Source organism: Harmonia axyridis, chromosome 4 (assembly GCF_914767665.1).
Source record: "Harmonia axyridis chromosome 4, icHarAxyr1.1, whole genome shotgun sequence".
Taxonomy (NCBI): Eukaryota; Metazoa; Arthropoda; class Insecta; order Coleoptera; family Coccinellidae; genus Harmonia; species Harmonia axyridis.
In genome coordinates this window covers 43,998,440-44,016,542 of record NC_059504.1, presented here as the reverse complement: position 1 = coordinate 44,016,542, position 18,103 = coordinate 43,998,440, and the positions used below count along the sequence as shown (strand labels likewise).

At 37.1% G+C, this 18,103-nt stretch overlaps 1 protein-coding gene across 1 annotated transcript; it reads left to right on the top strand.

The window, feature by feature from the left end:
- Positions 1-1,294: 1,294 nt before the first annotated feature.
- Positions 1,295-17,289, top strand: LOC123678555 (tektin-4-like). The gene is made up of 9 exons (XM_045615645.1): positions 1,295-1,736; positions 1,800-1,989; positions 4,460-4,630; positions 7,167-7,515; positions 8,875-9,101; positions 11,102-11,396; positions 15,143-15,365; positions 15,502-15,656; positions 16,992-17,289. The coding sequence occupies exons 1-9, from the start codon at positions 1,677-1,679 to the stop codon at positions 17,206-17,208; spliced, it is 1,887 nt and encodes a 628-aa protein (XP_045471601.1). The 5' UTR covers positions 1,295-1,676; the 3' UTR covers positions 17,209-17,289.
- Positions 17,290-18,103: the final 814 nt, after the last annotated feature.

Below are 18,103 nucleotides of genomic sequence, written 5' to 3'. Positions count from 1 at the left end.
AACCTGATGTTATAATTCTTCTGCAATGTGATCGTTATTTTGGAATAGACCGGCATGAAACCCTTAGCGAGGAAAAACACAAAAAACCATTTTTCAAATACGTTAATGTTCCTGTTATCTTTTGTGATGCTCATGCTTACGCGATCTCGAAAATATCCAAGTTCCTCTTAGGATTTCAAGATATTGAATGTATATTACCTCTACATGTGAATCCTTTTCCAAGTATGAATATGACAAGGGTATGGAATGTTGGGTTCTCTATATCCGTACCAAATGTAAACTGTGCTATTTTTAGGAAATTTGAATAGTTTTATTCAAGAAAAGATAGTTTTAGCTAAAATTGTTTTATTCGTGATCAAATAATTGTTAATTAACTAGTCCGAAACATGTTTTTTCGGAAATAACTCTCTAGCTCGCTCTCCACTGCATGGAAAGACGAATGATTTGTGTGATACTCGAAAATTTCACTGGAATATCCTAAAAGTGATACTATTAAGATACTAATTATCTTTATTCTCTTATATCAACTTCGATTTTTGAAGAAAGTTTTTTATGAATTTTCAGTTATGATAGAGTTTTCTACCAATGTTTCAATATGTTTTCCACCATTTAATTCCAAATTTAATATTCAAATACACCTAAATCACTAACACTTTTTTGTGTTGTAGCAATATATTTCCGAAATGAGTATCATAAAATAATGAATTTGACATTTATAAACATGGAATTTAGGATATCTGACAATGTCTCAATTAGACTATATATTATTATATTTCAGAATTATACCATGTAGTGTTTGTAATTTATTAGCTTCAGTTTTATTCAAAGCATATACAAATTTTGATTAGTGTGTAGGTATGATTCCTTCTGATGCAGATATTTTTAGATTACCCACATATTACATTACTACATTAGATATTTTATTCATTATATATAGACTATGACCCTTAAAATTCGAATTATCGTCAATAATAACACCTATATTTTTAATTGTTTTTTCCCTTTCTAACTATGTTTCCTAAGTTATCCTCTCTATACTATGAAAGTTGGGATATTTTTGAATAATAAAAGTTTAAAACACACAACACAAAGTTAACTGATGAAAACTGCTTAGATTGTATGTAGGTATACCTTATTTATACAAGGTGATTTATTAGCTCATCGAATAACTTTGCCATATGAAAGATCATTTTCAACAAAAAGATATTATGGGAACATATGCCCGATTTCAAGTAGGTATTTAAGGAAGAAGTTCCATTCATTATATTGATATGATTTATTAATAACAAAAAGTATGCTTAGATGTTATGTTGAAAATGGCAGAAGACACTAACCACTTCGAAACATCACATTATCAAGACTTCAATACTTAAAAATTAAAACAATGATTGTAAATATACTAGAGTTATAAGTAAAACACTGATATTTTTGGAAATATAACACCCTGTATCTCGAAAACGAAGCTTGTTAGAATATATGTTTTTCATGAAAAGAGTTGTTCTATTTGTTGTTAAAGTTATTGCACTAAAATTTGGACTACCATGTATACGTATAAATAGTTTGGTTTTATGGTTACGATGTAAACATCTATCGATCTAATTTGACACTGATGTTTTGAATGCTTATATTTGCGTTTTTATTATCATTCCTTCTGTTTGATCGATATCCCCGTCAAAATGGCTGAGTATCCACCAAGATCTTGTGGGGAGTGTCCTCACATGGCTCATTTCGAAAGGGTTGGTATCACTGTTACTGAATCGTCAGACGAAGTAAGCTTCACTTGATTTCCTGAATTACAGGCCGCAGATCCGAAACATTACATCCCGGAACACACTGTACCTAAACCGCATATGGAATATCAACAGGATTATGTGAACACCAACCCTCAACTGGGCACTCCGAATACCTTTACTCCACCTTCATTGACTAGTACTCCTGTGAAACCTCAAGAATGCCAACCTGGCTGTCAACATCCGGACCATAATAGTTGTGAGTAGAAAAACTTTATATTAAATCTTTTTGCATCAATGTTTATCAAAATTTTTTAGCCAAATCGTGACTTCTTCACATTGTGGTGTCAAAACTAAATGGAGTTGTTCAATACGCCCTTGAATACTTTTGAATACTGAGCCAAATACAATACAAATATATAAACATCAGAAAGTTTGGAAGTTGAGAAATACCTTGATTAACATTTTTTTTTGTTTCCTTGGACTCGAGCAGTATAAAATCAGAATATGCAAAAAAAAATTCGAAATCTTCATTTCAAATATACCTATTTACTCTGTCAATAGTGTGTGCTTCGTTGTCCTTCACTGAAAAAATCAGTCCTCCACATTATTTTCGAACTTGTAATACTATGATACCCAGAAAAATTCTAATTTGAGCAAACCGTATATTGAAAGGCCTTAATTCCTATAGAACTATTTATGTCTCAACACAAAAATATATTTCCAATTTCAACAAAATCGGTCTTATAGAAGGCGAAATTTTGAGGTCCCGGAAATGCATATCTGAAAAAGATTTATTATTTTGGAATCACTTTTGGCTAGTCGTTCTCAAGCTAATAATTATGAAACTATGCTCTCTCAGAGATTGTGATGTTTCCTCCCGAGATTCTGAAAATGAATACACCTTCCTCGCTTGAAGGAAAACAACTTTTTTTTTTTTGCTGTACAGCAGTTTAATATAAATTTCTATAAAATATGTTACAGAGTTATATATACAAGGGGATATATACAATGTTTACATGCTTCTTAAAGTATGAGTTGCAGACTAGTACCTAACTCAAAGTTTTACCTAGTATTGAAATTTGGATAATGGATTACATAGGTTTTATAAAAGAGAGTGTAAATTTTTACTGAGGCATGTCGAGAAACACCTTCCTCTTCATCGTGGAGGGGTGATATACCCGCCGGGGCCGCATTAGACTGTGAGGCTTAGCCCATAACGCCATCTCTCGGGCATGTACATACAGAGTCACTACACAATTATAATTCAGTTTATTATCGATAATAAATTAGTAGGATGCAGGCTCAAGAATGTGCCTCCAGAGGGCTATTATATTCTCCAACTCCCATTGTTGGACCGCTTTCTTATATTGGTCTTTTCCACAGAAAGGGCTCAGAACCCACAGGTGTTAACCTTGATGTTCTTTTCGCAAGTTCATCGGCTCTGTCTTCTCTTTCAATACCATAATGCCCCGGCACCCATAATAGAATTATTCCAATACCTCTGGCCAGTTGTACGAGGGTGAATCAAATATAAACGAGACTTTTTTTTTGTAATTTATTTTTATTTTAAACGCAAAAAAGAATATAGTTCATTTTTTACATAATCTCCTTATTTGGAAACACATTTTTCCCAGCGGATAGGCAGCTTTCCAATTCCTTCTACGTAGAAAGATGCAAGTCGTGTCTGCAGCCAATTGCGCACGTAGGCTCCAACCTCAGCATCACAATCGAATCTTTGGCCAGCCAAAGCTTCCTTAAGAGGACCAAACACATGAAAGTCGCAGGGTGACAGGTCTGGACTGTAAGGAGGGTGTTCGAATGTTTCCCACTCCAGTTGTTCCAACTTTTCCCTAGTCAAGGCTGCTATAAGGGGGCGAGCATTGCCATAGAGAAGAACCACTTCCCTGATCGATATGTCTCCTCTTTTGCTGCGATATGCAAGTCGGACCTCACTCAAAACGTCGCATGAGTAGACCGCATTAATTGTTCTGCGCTCGTGCAAGAAATCAAGATAGAGCAATCCATGCTGGTCAAAAAAACCGGTGGCCAAAACCTTGCCAGCCGAGGTGACTTGGCTTTCACTGGTCCAGGTTCTCATTGTTTTCTCCACTCCATACTCGCTTGTTTAGACTCAAGGGTGTAGTGGTGCACCCATTTTTCATCACAGGCGATAATGTGAGTGAGAAATTGGTCTCCTTGCTCCTGAAATCGTGCAAGAAGACGCCCACACACCTGAAGAACTTCATTACAACACGTTGTGCAATTGACGGAGGTTCCTCTTGCTCCGATATCGTCACGGTGGACACTGAGAGGGTCGAGGAGGTAAGCCAACGTGCTTCCCCTACTCCTGACAATCCTATCCAACATCAAACAAAGCGGGAACGTTCTCCCCCCAATATCGTGCCTGACGGGCGAAAAGTCCCGTTTATATTTGATTCATCCTCGTATATGCTTATAGTATTATGACACTCCTATGTGAACAGAGACTCCTGGTTATGTAAAATGTATTGTAGAAGTTGAGGGTGATACAAAACCAGAGTTGTTCGGTATTTTCTGAAATGCACTTTGCGAATGGAGAGGAAATATTGTTTTATTCCAAAAGTTTTCAGAAAAGCTTCCTCTGCCTTTGTTAGGCTCTGAAGCAATAAGTACTCTGGATGACTTTATACATATTGGTATAAGTAGGTAAGCCATTGTTTTGCTCGATTTCATGAAAAGTTATACAGCTTCAGAGGAAAAAGGCTATACTGGAGGAATTCCACCCTGTAGTGATCCTTGTTTGTCTCCGGACAAACCTCCACCTGCTGAACCATGTCCCGATACCCCATACAGTATAGAAAACACGATTCCCAAAACACCCTGTGAAAAAGCAACGAAGAAAGGTATACTAAAGAAAAGTAAGTGACTGTCCTTTTTCGAGAACTCTAGAATAAGTAAGAAATCATTTGTACAAGTTTCTTGTCTAAAGAATTTTTTGCGTTGGCTAGTGATGGCGAGGCATTTCCCCACTAGAGTTTCTTCATCCGTGCTGAATCTGCACTCGTCGTTTTCTGATAGACTCTTTCTGGTGAGGTGCTTTCTGTGGCTGCAATGCCCTGATATGAATCCAGTGAGGATGTGTAGCATATTCTTTCCTAAGATTGAGCTTCTACTCTGTTATCTGTGTTCCTTCGGCACTCCAATATCATTTAAAATCGAATATACAGGGTGGCCATTTGAAAACGAAACAGACGAGATTACAGACGAAATAAAGTTTTTCGATAGAAATGCTCGGACAGGTCGATTTCTGTTTCGAGGGGGACAACTTAAGATGTAGGTTACGGACGCATAGCGCTTCAACCCTTGCTGCTACAACCCCCACCCTCAATTTTTGAATAGAGAAGATGGGGTGAGTGATACCTCAATTTAAAGGTATTTTTATACTGATTTCAGCGCAGTAATTGTTTTTTCATTTTATGCATTAGTCCTCGAAATATTCATGCGTTAGTTAGTTAGGAAGGAAGCCACAGTCATGGTTGTTTTGAAGCTCAAAATGTCGATTTTTCACAAAACACTACAAGTGCCATGAAAACACCACTTCATTTTCAAATACTTAGTTAAGAATATTTCGAGAACTAATGCATAAAATGAAAAATCAATTACTGTGCTGAAATCAGTATAAAAATACCTTTCAAATGAGGTATCACTCACCCCATCTTCCCTATTAAAAATTTGGGGGTGAGGGTTGTAGTAGCAAGGGTTGAAGCGCTATGCGTCCGTAACCTACATCTTAAGTTGTCCCCCTCGAAACAGAAATCGACCTGTCCGATCATTTCTATCGAAAAACTTTATTTCGTCTGTAATCTCGTCTGTTTCGTTTTCAAATGGCCACCCTGTATGTGCGGTCAATGTTTTGATTGCAGCTTGGATATACGAATATATCGCCATATCAGATATCTTTAGAAGCATCAGTGAACCATTTGAGGAAATTTTTTTGAGTGCTGGAATTGTGGACTTCCTTTCCTGATCTTCTATACTTAGTATCTTACTGAAAGTGTTCTCGATGCTAGTTTTCTTTATCACTGGGAAAGTCACTGTAATTGGTCTGAGAAGATCAGGCTCTCTGATTACTAATATGTAACCTCATTACCGGTACCATCCCTGGCTAATCTTAGAATGAACTAATCTATTCATCACAAGATGAAGAGTTGTGGGGTCTGTAATGATCTCATTGATTATTTTTGTATGTTATATTATATCGAAACTCTGTAATAAACTGGCCTGTAGTTGATGGGTGTTAATGTTTAAAAAAGGAACTTATTAGAAGAGCGGCTTTCTATAGTTCCGGCCAGTATAGTTATTTTGAAATTAACACAATTTCTCTCTTATGAAAGAATCTTTCGTGCGTCCGGCTTATGCACTAGGATAAGTCTTATATTTGATATTTTTCGAGGAGGTGTTTCACTGAATGAGACCAAGTATTTTTGAATAACAAAGTTTAATAATGGATTGAAATAATTAATGAGAAAATACAGTCAATAAAATTTGCACATTACTAGCCTATGGCAAACACCTTAAGAGTAAATAAGAAAAAATTATAACACTCGACAATCTTGGACTATTTTGGTAAATCTTTTATAAGGAGAAAAATCATCAAACAATATATATAAGATTAAATTAAATATCCTTACCCTGGATATCACAATCACTGTTCAAATAAACCTTTCAACAAATTCCCTATTTGTACCTTTCCTGAAACCGTTCCCGCAAACCGACTTGAACTTTATTCAACTTAGGATCGAACTTGAACTCAGGGCCGAATTGCCCTCTTGGTCCCAACCTCGAACCGAACCCGAACTTTCACTCTAACCCTCTAACTCTAACTCTAACTACCGAATTGAAAACTATTCTTTTTATAGTTGAATAATCGTCACCCTCCTTCTACCAAATTTTTCTAAGCGTCTATCTTCTTTTTCCTTTCGTCCAATCAGAGTGATTGTCCTTATGTACCTAGATTATTGGTTCCACCCCATGTTATGTACTATTGACATGGGGTTGTACCGTTAGCACCGCCTAAAGTCAGGAACGTACCGCTGGTGGTCCCTCCGAATAAAACAGATTTTTTATGTTCGAAGTTTTGGGCCATTTAATCCTCCCTAGAGTTTTTACGACTACATTTTTATTGCTTTGACATCCTGTACAAATCTTTTGAAATTGGAACCTAGTTGTTTTTATCGTGGGATATCGACAGTGCCAACCACCCTGAGGTGTTTATCTTAAGCCAGGATGAAGGACTTAATGCCTAATAAATGTGAGGGGTGAAAACGACTTCGTTTGCGTTCACTCTACTGGGATAGAACTGGGAATTTGTTGAATATCCTTTCAATGAGCCTGTACTAGTTGTGAATTATTATTCACATTCATTACAACTCAACATAACGCACACATTTTCAGAAGCCGACATCATCGATTGCGAATGCCCACAAACTATGGCGACCATTCCAAAGCCAAGACAGGAAGACCCAGGACAGGGAAAGCCATGGGCGGCAAATCCAAACGATATACCTCCATGCTATCTGCCACAACCCGAGGATAAAATACCCATCAACAAAGATGAGGGTATGGCACCTATTGGACCCTGGGCCACTGGAAGAGTCGATTGGGGTCCTCTGAAAGGACTCACCGGCACAAGACCTGTAGTAGATCGTTACTCCATCGCCAGATACAGCGAAGGGGAATGGAGACAGCACAACAAGGATATTCTGGAGGGAAAAGGAGAGAGAGCGGTGCACCGCAATAATTTGTAAGTAATAGAACGAGACGAAAAAATACAGGGTGGCCATTTGAAAATGAAACAGACGAGATTACAGACGAAATAAAGTTTTTCGATAGAAATGCTCGGACAGGTCGATTTCTGTTTCGAGGGGGACAACTTAAGATGTAGGTCTATAACAGAATCCCACTAAATGTTAGAAAAATTAAGAATAGAAAAACGTTCAGTAGGGAGCTCAGGAAACTTTTGTTCGAGAACCGATTCACCTTCGATTTGTGAATTTGATATATTTCATTTTGTTTTTTTTTTTTTTTTTTGGAATCCTTAAGCTAATGCTTCTTGCCGTAAAGTGCAAAGTTTGTTGTTCTCTATGTCCGCGCCTCTCCTTTCATCTCATCTAGGGTTTTCTTTTGTTTTTTTTTTGTTTATACTATTTGATAAGCCTGTGCTCAAAGTCCTCAGAAAGTCGGAACAACATGAACAAGCTCTGCTTAGTTGTTGTTTCGTCTTGATGGGGATAACATTGAAATTGTTGTATGTATATTTTGTACTATATTTAAGCACATTGTAATTGTGGTTGGAATCTCAAATAAATTGAAAATTGAAATTTAATGAAAAAAAAAAAAGGTTACGGACGCATAGCGCTTCAACCCTTGCTACTACAACCCTCACCCCCAAATTTTGAATAGGGAAGATGGGGTGAGTGATACCTCATTTGAAAGGTATTTTTATACTGATTTCAGCACAGTAATTGTTTTTTCATTTTATGCATTAGTTCTCGAAATATTCTTAACTAAGTATTTGAAAATGAAGTGGTGTTTTCATGGCACTTGTAGTGTTTTGTGAAAAATCGACATTTTGAGCTTCAAAACAACCATGACTGTGGCTTCCTTCCTAACTAACTAACGCATGAATATTTCGAGGACTAATGCATAAAATGAAAAAACAATTACTTTCCTGAAATCAATATAAAAATACCTTTAAATCTTCCCTATTCAAAAATTGGGGGTGGGGGTTGTAGCAGCAAGGGTTGAAGCGCTATGCGTCCGTAACCTACATCTTAAGTTGTCCCCCTCGAAACAGAAATCGACCTGTCCGAGCATTTCTATCGAAGAACTTTATTTCGTCTGTAATCTCGTCTGTTTCGTTTTCAAATGGCCACTCTGTATAATTATATTGTCAAACACCACTTGCTGAAAATTAAACAGATAGAGATAGATAAAAATTATAATTTTTTGACATTGTTGTCGTTTGGGATTAAAAACATTGCCTCTAGAAAAATTAACGTGGTAATAAGTAAAAAAAGTATTTATGTACTCTGCCAATCAAAGGAGGAAGATGGGTTCGAACAGTCTTTAATATTTTTAATGTTTACTTTTTTTTGTGAAGGATCGAATGGAACAGCAGACAGTGTATGGCGCAAACCCAGGCAGATGCAGATAAAAACCAGGAGGATAGCACCAGAAGACTGCAGCAGAGGGAGAAGGAGGTGCACCGTTGGAAATGTGAATTGGAAAGAGCCATAGCTGCGGCTTCCGAAGAAATAACCTTTATGGAAGAGCAACGGAGGAGGCTCAAACAAGCGGCGGCAGTCCTTCAGTTGCCGGAGTCTATATGTGAGTTCTATCTAGAGTAGTATGACAGTTAAGGTTCTTCCTTTCACTCAAGGAATATTTAGTAAGGCTACTCAGCAGTTCCAGCATCATTCACCCCAACGCCTTCATATTGGAGAGCGTGTGATTTTGCTAATATTAATTTTTTTCGCAAAATGAGAACTTTGATGACAAAAGCAAACAAGCACCAACCAAAAGTGAGCATTGCGTAAATAAAACTGCTTAGGAATATAATAGGCAGTGCCTGTTTAATATCTCTGAATTTGCTTATGGGCAAATACACTGATCAACAATTGCTAGGGATCACTTATGAACTTCTCTTCATTTGTATTTTTTTCAAGTTATCTCGTGAATATCTGTACATTATATGTTCTCTAAGGAAAAAGTAAGATGTTTTGAGTTGATTATATCAAAGTCTTCCTCACTTCATCAGCTCTTGTTCACAAAATCGATTATTATCTGTAGGCTGTTACAGATGGAGTGAAATGCAATGTGGTATTTGTTATTAAATCTGATTTTTCTCTCGTTCAAACACATAAGGTGACAATAATTGAAAAAATGAGAACAATATCAGCTTATCAGTCATGCCGAGAAGACGTTTGGCTCCTGTGCAACTGGACCAAATCATACGGTGGATACAGGAAGGTTTGTCCCAGCGAGAAGTGTCCCGGCGGTTGAATGTTTCGCAAAGTGTCGTGAGTCGGCCTTGGAATAGGTTCATCCAAAACGACTCAGTAGCTTATGTTCATGGGAGAGGTCGGCAGCGCAGTACAACAGCTGTCCAAGATCGTCTTTTGATCCTCAATGCTAGGAGAATTCCCACTTACCCGGCGTCGCGGCTCAATAGATCACTGAGAGTTGCAACAGGAGTTCTAATTTCGAACCAGACTGTAAGACGACGACTACATGTTCGTGGTTTGAGAGCACGTAGGAGGGTACAACATCCCCGTTTGAATAGGGAACACCGGGTTCATCGACGGCAATGGGCTGAGGAGCACCGCAATTGGACACTTGAAGATTGGAGCCGATGTTTATTTACGGATGAGTCTAGATTTCGTTTGGTCAACTCAGATGGACGTATTCTTGCTTGGAGGGAAAGAGGTCGAAGGTATGCAGAACAGTTTATGGTACCCACAACAGCTTTTGGCGGAGGTTCTATTTGTGTATGGGGAGGCATTTGTTTGAACCAACGCACAGAGTTGGTTGTTCTGCAGAACACCACCTTGACCAGCCAGAGATATCACGATATGATTATTGAACCCATAATTGTTCCGTTTGCGGCTGCCGTAGGCGAGAATTTCATTTTAATTGACGATAATGCCCGTCCACACCGTAGTCGTCTGGTTAATGAAGCGCTAGAAACTCATGCTATTGATAGGATGGACTGGCCAGCTCGCTCTCCAGACATGAATTGCATCGAACATGTCTGGTCTGAGATGTCTAGACAATTGTCAACCTTAGAACAACCGATCAATAACCTGGAGGACCTTTCTAACGCTTTACGGGATATTTGGACGAATTTGCCCCAAAATTTTATAAATCGTTTGATCGAAAGTATGCCTCGTAGGGTAGAATGCTTGAGACGAGCTCGTGGGGGACCAACTAGGTACTAGCTTAACCGAAACTTCAGCCTTCTTGTGGTTTCATCATAAAATTTTTATGTTATTCAAACACAGAATTTTTAGTGTTCCTAATAAAGTCTTTTTTTCTCTCCAACTTTCCATTTTTTCATTCTTTTCTCAAGTGACCCATATTATCAACTGAAAATACTCTGATATCTGACTAAATTTATAATCTTGGAGCGAATATTTCAGAAATAAATTTAGAACAAGTAAGTGATCCCTATCAATTGTTGAGCAGTGTAGAAAGCTTGCGAACGTACTTTAGAGACCATCTACGTTATATTTATTTTGACTACCACTCACCGCTACACCTTATATGTTCGCTCATAGTGCTTAATCATAGCACCGAGCATTCGATCTTAAATATGCTTTTTCTTGTAGCGGGCGAATGTTTGGAGAGAAGAACCGGAAGGTTGGATAGCGAACTGGTAAGGGACGAGGTGGAGGTGGAACTAATGAAGGAACGTGCTCTCTGCGACGAGATCCGCCAACAGTTCATCCAGACGCTCAAAGATGTAGAATTACAGCTCGTGGAAGACAAAACGGCCAAACAGCGTCTGGAGTCCGACTGGAGTGACAAGAAACAGTCTTTAGAGCTGGATTCTACCGGTAGGAGTCTTACTCTACGCTCATCCATATTGATGTTCAAACCTGGCTCTGTGATTTTTCCTGGAGAGTAAGTGTTGCGGATATTATTCGAGAGTTTTCATAAAGATTCATCATCAGAAATTGATTATATTTTAAGTCAAGTACTCAATAAATAAATACTTAACTTGACAATAAAAAAATAATATCGGGTGTTTTTTTTAGAGTGATATAATTTTAAATTGAAATAAAACACATTTGAATGAAGATCGAAGCCAATTTTTTTTTGGTTCGGAAGATAATTTTACGACATTTATGTTTCGAAAATAATTTCCGGCATATGTTCAACACGACTAGCTCTGAAGAACCGCATTCGACCAGACCAATTTTGGACCACTTTTTCAAGTAATTCAGTCTTTATTTCAGCAATAACACGAGTTATGTTGGCTTCCAAAGCGTCTATTGTTTCTGGTTTATCGACATAAACCAATGACTTGACATAACCATAAAGAAAATAATCCAGTGGAGTTATGTCGCATGATTTTGGAGGTCATTTAATTGGACCATTTCTCGAAATAATCTTATCGCCAAATCTTTCTTTCAATAAATCAATTGTTGAGGTATTATGGTCAAGTGGCATTCATTCTTGAACCAGTTGGATCTTGAAAGGGTGCAGACCATGATATTTACGCAAAATTTTCCATGTGGTTGATTCACATAGTACAACTTGTTGGGAACGTCGACGAATAGACAAATCTGGATCTTCATTATCACTATCATTTACAGCAGCGATATTTTCTTCTGTAAGTACAGTTCTTTGTCTTGTTGTTGTTGTTGCATCGAGTAGAGGAAATGTTGTCCGAAATATATCGATAGTTCGACGAATAAGCTGCTCTGATGGACGATCATGTAAACCATAAATTTCACGAAGTGCTCTATAAGTTTGGCGAATAGAACACTGATTTTGAAAAATAAATTTCAACAATTTGTTAACGTTGTTGCGGTGTGAGTCTTTCTATGATAATTTGTCAATGCTTACTGAACAGAAATGTCACAACAACATGGCTTCTACCTTCTGTCAAATCACAATTATCCTTATAGAAAGTTCTATAGAATGTACATTACTAACATTAACACTGTAGTAGTAGGAGTATATAGATCACCAACAGGTACAATGGATGTCTTTTTACGTCAGTTCACCGAAGTCTTGCTCTTCCTGGCTGAGAATTTTGGTAATCAGAGAATAATTATATCCGGTGATTTTAATATAAATTTTATGCTTGATAATAAAGAGAGTAAATCTGTAATAAATTTATGCGATTCGTTTGGTGTGAAGGGGAAATTTTTTGAAGCATCAAGGATCAGCAAAACAACTAAAACGTGTATTGATAATATATTCACAAATTGTGTATCTTCGTACAGTACAACAAGAGAATTACATGTTTCTGATCATCAAGCTCAAATTTTAACTTTTCCAGCTTCTGAAGTGGAACCTGAAATGAAAAAGAAGATTATACAGAGAGATATAACTCAAGTTGATACTGACATGCTGAAAAAAGACCTATCACAAATGTCTTGGGAACGATTCTTCGAACAAAAAAATGCGGTGGAATCATTCTCATCATTCCATGAATATTTTATGAATATTCTGAACATTAGAATGCCGGTAAGGGAAACTGAAGTTAAGATAAATAAAAGAAAGAAGCAAATATGGAAAACTCCAAAAATTGAAGAAATGAAGAAAAACTTGGATGCTCTTTACACTGTAGCTATATCAATGGGAGATGATTCTACTTTTAGAGTTTATAAATCCTACAAGGACGAGTACAGGAAAGAAATAAATAAAACTATTAGAGAAAAAAATGAAGAGTTTGTAAAAAGGGCGGATAATAAGCAAAAGGCATTATGGAAAGTGATAAGATCTAAAAACTCAAAAAATAAGAAAGTAGAAATAAATGAACAACTACAAGCTGAAGAACTCAATGAACACTTTGCTAGCATTGGCAAGAAAATTGCTGAAAAATTATTCACAACGCAAGAACCAGTTGAAGTTGCGCAAAACGTACCGAAGAATAATGAAAAATCATGCTTTTTCTTTGATTGTACAGAAAATGAGGTCAAGAAAATAATAACATCGATGAAATCTAAGAAAACAGCGGATATTTACGATGTCACTACTGAAATTTTGAAAAGTCTATGTGAAGAAATTGCCAACCCAATATCCTTAATGATGAATAAGTGTTTGAGAGAAGGTTACTTTCCGGACGAACTTAAATTAGCTAAAATAATTCCGGTCTATAAAGGAAAAGGAGACAAAAAGAGCTGTGATAATTATAGACCCATATCAATACTTCCTTGTCTGTCAAAAATTTTCGAGTCCATTATAAAAAATAGAATGTTGAAATGGATGCAAAAGCACAAATTATTAAACGAGAATCAACATGGATTCAGAAAAGGCCGCAGTACCACTACAGCCCTCATGAATGCTATAAATGAGGTCATAGACGGAATGGATAATGGCGAATATATGCAGATGCTCAACTTTGACTTGAGCAAAGCGTTTGATTCAGTCTCTCATACAATCTTGCTTAAAAAACTATATGCTCATGGGTTTAGAGGAACTGTACTCAGATTGCTGGAGTCCTATTTGAAAAATAGGTCCCAAAAAGTATTTTTGAATGGTGTCTCGTCTACGGAACATGCAGTGGAATATGGTGTACCCCAGGGATCCGTACTTGGACCGATACTTTTTATTGTATACATCAATGACATCACAATCAAACATTGTAACTGCTTGTGCTTGTACTGTGATGACGCATCCATCATTGTAAAATCTAAAAATAAAGATGAACTTTCCCACAGAACAGAACTAGCCATAGAAGAGGTGAAAACATGGTTTGCCGCCAATTCGCTCAAGCTGAATGCAGATAAAACTGTGAAGTTGGAATATGGTGGTAAACAGAGCCAAGCTAGTGCCAAATTCTTGGGTGTGGTCCTAGACAATAGATTGAATTGGGCTGCACATATAGACTAAATTTGTGATAGACTTGCTAAATCTCTGTATTTGTTGCGTGAGCTGAGGAAATGTGGTACTTACGAGATGTGTAGAACAGCATACTTTGCTAATTTTCAGAGTGTCCTGCTGTATGGAATTCTACTGTGGGGAAATGCCTCAGATACTGTGAGAGTTTTCATATTGCAAAAGAAAGCGATGCGTATCATGCATGAAATGGGTAGTAGAGATTCTTGTAGAACCGTTTTTAAAAAATATGGGATACTCACCTTTCCATCACTTTATATCAGAGAGTGTCTGCTGTACATACAACGTGGTGGCGCCAACTTGCGTAAAAATGGGACTTATCACATGATCAACACACGTCATAGAGATGATCTAAGAACTCCTTTGCATAGAAGGAAAAACACTCAGAATTCTGCTGCTTATTACTGGAGTGCTAAGATGTTCAACAAGATACCCAACGATATGAAGAATTTACCAGAGCGAGCTTTCAGGAAGGTTATCAATCGGCTCTTGATTGCAAATGAATTTTATTCAGTGGAGGAATTTTTCAGTTTTCAATTTTAATATTGCTGTATTGACGAACCATGTAAAATTGATGGCAATAAATTATTATTATTATTATTATCACTCTAAAAAAAAACACCCGATACTTGAATTGAACTTGAGTTGATATCAAGTGTAGCTCAAGCTACTTAATTGAGTTTGAGTTTGAGCCAAGTAGCTTGAATATCAAGCCAAGCCGTGAATGCCTACTATTGATTCACTCTGTATATGCTGATTGATTCCAATATAATTATCAATATTAATTGATATTACAGTCAGTCTTCTCCTGAATATTGGGAGCACTTCACCAAAGAAACCCTACAAATGTCCGAGGCTACCAGACAGAGATCTGCCACTCTCAGAGGAACCCTTGACGCTATACTCACCAATGCCTCACGTGACCTTAGAACTCAGGCAGATAAGGTCGAACTGATTTTGTCCAAGAGGATACAGTGTCTCATCGAGGTTACAGACAGATTGGAATCAGAATTGAAGAAGGTAGTAATAATTTCACTTAATCAATAAAATTCACAAAAAAAACGTAACTGCAGTTAGCAAAACATATCGATAATGAACATCTATAATGTTTCCAAACAGTTTGGGAAGTACAACTCAGGGTGGTTTTATTTTTTAGACCTTGCAGAAACTTGCAGACGTTGAGAATTTGATAGATGATCTACAGGTGGCGATAAGAAGAATGGATCTATGTCTCAAGAAGGCACAGACTCGTTTAGATTTCAGGCTTCAGCGGCAGAGAGTTGAGAACTGTAGAGATGAATGTCATTTCGGGTAATTATTTATGCCTAGGGATTCATCAAGCCAAGTAACGGGTGTTTTTTTTCGAGGTATATAACTTTAAGTTGGCATAACTGTTCAAGATGGCGACCGATTTAACAGCTGTCAAGTGATTTATTCTCAGTTTGGTTTGACAATTCATCATGAATAGACTCACGCCTGAACAACACTTGCAAATAGTGCAATTTCATTTCGAAAATAATGGTTCTGTGCGGAATACGTATCGCGCACTACGCCCATTTTATTTTGTTTAGCGATTAAGCGCACTTCTGGTTGAATGGCTACGTCAACAAACAAAACTGCCGCATTTGGAGTGAAGCTAATCCTCAAGTGTATGTCGAAACACTGTTACATCCAGAAAAACTGACTGTTTGGTGCGCTTTATGGGCTGGTGGAATCATTGGTCCGTACTTCTTCAAAAACGATGATGGCCAGAACGTTACAGTCAATGGTGATCGGTATAGAGCCATGATTACTAACTTTTCCATTCCTGAATTGAACAACCATGATGTCCGGGAGCTGTGGTTCCAACAAGACGGCGCATCATGTCACACAGCTCGTGCCACAGTCGATTTATTGAAAGACATGTTTGGTGACCACCTAATTTCACGTTTTGGACCTGTGAATTGGCCTCCAAGATCTTATGATTTAACAATGCTAGACTACTTTCTATGGGGCTATGTAAAGTCATTGGTCTATGCGGATAAGCCACAAACCCTTGACCATTTGGAAGACAACATTCGCCGTGTTATTACCGATATACGGCCACAAATGTTGGAAAAAGTCATCGAAAATTGGACGTCCAGATTGGACTACATCCGAGCCAGCAGTGGCGGTCATATGCCAGAAATCATATTTAAAATGTAATGCCACAAGATTATCTTGCGGATAAATAAAATTCATGTCAATCGAATAATTCCATCGTTATTTTATTGCAATTTAAAGTTCTATAGCTTCAAAAAAACACTCTTTAGCTTAACATTTTAAACAACTACTTGACTTGAAAATCAAGCTCGTGAAAAATTAAATACTTGAGCTTGGCTTGATTTCAGATATTTATTGCTTGACTTGATATCAAGCTACTTGATATTACATGAGCTTGATATGCACGCGTCGCACGGCATATATTTCTGCAATCTTGTGCGTGCTTAGACTAAATAGGGAGATTCCTCGAGCGCTGAGAGACTGAAGCATTCACCAGTGTGACTTTATTAGTAGCCAAGCTCAAGCCAAGTAGCTTGAAAGTAAAGCCAAGCCATGAATCCCCATTTATGGCCCCTGAATGTTTCAAGATTCTATTTCTATTTTTGAAAATAACGTATTTTATAGACTCATAGAAGAAGTGAAGATGATCGGTGAACAAACGGCTGCTCTGTCTGCTCAGTTGAAACAGGCGGAAGACAGCCAGGCAGAATTAATAACTGGGAGAAATGAATTAGAGAATGAGATCATGAGGAAGAGGAAAACTTTGGAAATAGACCGATTCAGAATTCAACAGTTCAGAAGTTACTATCCTTCGGCAACAGCTCTCTCTGGACACGCCTAATTCATTCTTCTATCTATACATCTGATTGCACAGAAAAAATTTTGTAGCGATATCAGTCAAAGTATACATGGGTTTATGCTGCTTGAGTTTTATTTTGATGCACTTCTTCTCCCTATTTTGAGTTATCGTTCCCCGAACAGATAGGGTCATTAAAATCATAGAAAATTTCAGAGGAAGTTCGAAAAATAAATTCATATTTTAGTGCCAACATATATCCAACCCTGTTCGGATGTTGTGAGTGAATAGGGAATAACAGTTTCAAGCTTTATATGTACATCAATATCCATAGTATAATATACTAAATGACAAAGAAACTGCAACACCCAGCAGGAGCTGTTTGATTTTTTTTTGGTGAAACATAGATTATAGTAAAGAGTAAATGCAAAGAGTTGAGTTTGGAGAAAAAAATCGTGAAGGTTTTTTCATGTGGAAAATTTCTGTTACTTGGAATTGCCTTCTGCAACGAGTATAAGACGATATTTTCTCTATCTTAATCAAGTTTTGTGACATATTGTCGAAATTCAATAAAAAATTCAGATCCTATTCCTATTGTATTGTATCTTGGCAGTTGGTGTGACTGTTACGAAAATTGACAGATTATAGAATTTGAATATGAATCGTACGTTCCGAATTTTGAAATAATTTACCAATTAAGCATTAAATTCCTGAATTATGTCTGACGAAATCGATTTAACACCACCAGAATTAAGAGAAATTGCGAATAATGTTGCAAATCATTTTTCTTTATCCATATATTATATTGGCTGAATGATGATGATGATATATTATATTGGCAATTATTGACGTTTGCTGAAATTTGATAGGTTTGGAAATCAGTATGGACAACCACAAAACGAAAAATATAACTGAAAACAATGCTGTAATGAGTTCATTA

Coding starts and splice junctions, on each gene's coding strand:
- LOC123678555 (XM_045615645.1), top strand. CDS start 1,677: ATGGCTGAGTATCCACCAAGATCTTGTGGGGAGTGTCCTCACATGGCT. Junction 9,102..11,101: donor TCAGTTGCCGGAGTCTATAT/GTGAGTTCTATC, acceptor TTTTTCTTGTAG/CGGGCGAATGTTTGGAGAGA. Junction 15,657..16,991: donor AGAGATGAATGTCATTTCGG/GTAATTATTTAT, acceptor CGTATTTTATAG/ACTCATAGAAGAAGTGAAGA.